Below are 2,287 nucleotides of genomic sequence, written 5' to 3'. Positions count from 1 at the left end.
GTAAAGTGGAGGATATGGGTCAGATCAAGTTGTACAAGAGATACCAGCTGCAGAGACGCGTCGATCTACTGTGCGATTCGGGCGGTAGGATCCGCAATCCCGGTTACATCGGGAAGGTGGATTGCGCGAACAGCATGAACCTGTACAAGATGAGGGCCCGCTGGCAGGGAAGGTATCCGAATCCGATGAAAGGATGCGGCGGCGGTGACCGGTCCAAGGACAGCAGATGCGCCGAATTGGCACCTGGTGCGACGCATCCTGGTCTCGTCATGATCAGCGATTGGCTATACGCTCTCAACATCGACATACCTTGAACAGAAGATTATAATTTTTATTATTATTATATTGCAATAAACAATAACAAGAACAACAACTTTATTTACCTGTTTCGAGTATTGACGTTTCGCAGTTTCAATTTCAAACTTGTCAAGCGTTGCTATGGTAATGCGTATATTACACGTTTTCTACCAATCCGAATCGAATATCCTGAAAACAGATGAAAACAAGTCAATGACAATTTATGTTGTAAAAAGAACTCAAGTATTTTCATATAAATTAGAAATAATATATGTTTAATAAACAATTACAAATTTCCTAAAAACTTAAACTATATTCATTATTTTGTATTAAATCATTAGTTAGTGTTAATCAATCAATCAATCAATCCATGACCACTAGATTATTATAAGGCTGAGATTGCAGCATTGTTTAGTAACCTTGGAAACCAATTAATTGGATGCTCTGAGAAGAGTGCAATAATTAGTCTTAAGTTTTATTATGTTAATTTATCTGTGATTAAGATTTGAAATTTTTGTTGTTGTTTTAAGAAATGTATTTGCATCTAATGGGAAGATTCAAGTTTGCTCGAAGGTCGAAGACGATAATGTATTTAATGTATCCATTATCGATCAATTCGCGTGCTCCCTTTAAACTTATTAAATAAGCATATTGTTCTTTTAGTGCCGGAACGAGATTCAATTAGCGTGGAACGTGAAAAGCGAACGTTTCACCTCTTCGCTGTTTCATTCCGTTGAAGATGACGACGAAGAAGGTGCTGGTGCTGTTGGTGATGTTAGCCGCAACCGAAGGCGAAAAGATCTGCAAACCGGAAACGTGTCGAAGCGTTTATTGTCCAGCGGGCAGCAATTACACGACAATCCTTCTAACAGGATGCACGAGCGCCGAAGAGATCATCTTCGACGGGAACGAGCTGGACGTGAACAGCTGGGACGACTTCCGAATGTCGCGCATCGGAAAGCTGTCGCTTCGTTTCAACGTTCTTCGCGACCTCCCAGCGTCCGCTTTCGCGAACATCCTCATCGACGACCTCATCCTCTCGCACAACGAGCTGCGCGTGATCAAGGTCGATCACTTCGTCGGCGTTTCCTCGCTGAACGCTCTCTACCTGGACAACAACCTCATCGAGGTCGTGGAATCGATTCCGTCGACGCGCATCCTCGACCTCTCGAACAACCGCATCAAAACCATCGGCGAAGACGCCTTCCTTCGGTCCGGCCCCAACTTCTGCCAATATCTCTACCTGAAGAACAACCGACTCGATAACCTGCGCTTCCTGAAGAACCTCAGCGATCTCTCCGTCCTCGACATGAGCAACAACAACATCACCACCCTGAACAATCGCACCTTTCCGCCGATGGAGAATCTGCAGGTCGTGGACTTCTCGCACAACTTCATCATACACGTCGACCTCGACGTCGCCGAATTCAGGAGCCTTCGCACCTTCCAGATCCTCATGTCCAAACAGGACGAGCTCAAGATCCATTGGAACGAGATCTTCGTTCCGCTCAATCTGTACCAGCTCTACATCGTCTCCATCCTGACGTTCACCATTCCCATCATCATCGTCCTCTCCGTCATCATACTCGTCCTCAGCTGCAAAAAGAGAAAAAAACGTAAGTACATAATCAAAAACATCAACAATAAATACGCTTTAAAATCCACATTTTTTTTTCCAGTGTTCAAAGACACAGAAATGAAGATATTAAAAGGTAAATACACATTAATATTATTATTATTAATACAATTGTGAACAATGCTTAAGTGAAGCTTTCTAAAATTATCGCACATTAATAATTAAATTAAGAAGAATTCACGAATATTAACAATACATTGCTAACAAGAAATTCACTTATTTGAAAATTCAAGGTCAAGAGTAAACTTTTCACAAACACATCGAAGGTATGCAACATAACATACACATAATTTGCCATATTGCTGTAATACGCGTTCAAAGTTGAAAAATTGAAATTACAACCTTCGAAAAAGC

The 2,287-nt window shown here is 41.8% G+C and overlaps 1 protein-coding gene across 1 annotated transcript; it reads left to right on the top strand.

Annotated features, from left to right (window-relative positions):
- Positions 1-1,036: 1,036 nt before the first annotated feature.
- On the top strand, positions 1,037-2,009 carry LOC108560340 (chaoptin-like; the record flags this gene model as incomplete). Its single annotated transcript, XM_017917849.1, has 2 exons — positions 1,037-1,913; positions 1,977-2,009. Coding segments are annotated over exons 1-2 (910 nt in total), but the record flags the coding sequence as incomplete, so codon positions are not given.
- Positions 2,010-2,287: the final 278 nt, after the last annotated feature.

This window comes from Nicrophorus vespilloides, unplaced genomic scaffold (assembly GCF_001412225.1).
Source record: "Nicrophorus vespilloides isolate i.1.1-1 unplaced genomic scaffold, Nicve_v1.0, whole genome shotgun sequence".
Taxonomy (NCBI): Eukaryota; Metazoa; Arthropoda; class Insecta; order Coleoptera; family Silphidae; genus Nicrophorus; species Nicrophorus vespilloides.
This window is presented reverse-complemented; position numbering and strand designations above follow the sequence as displayed.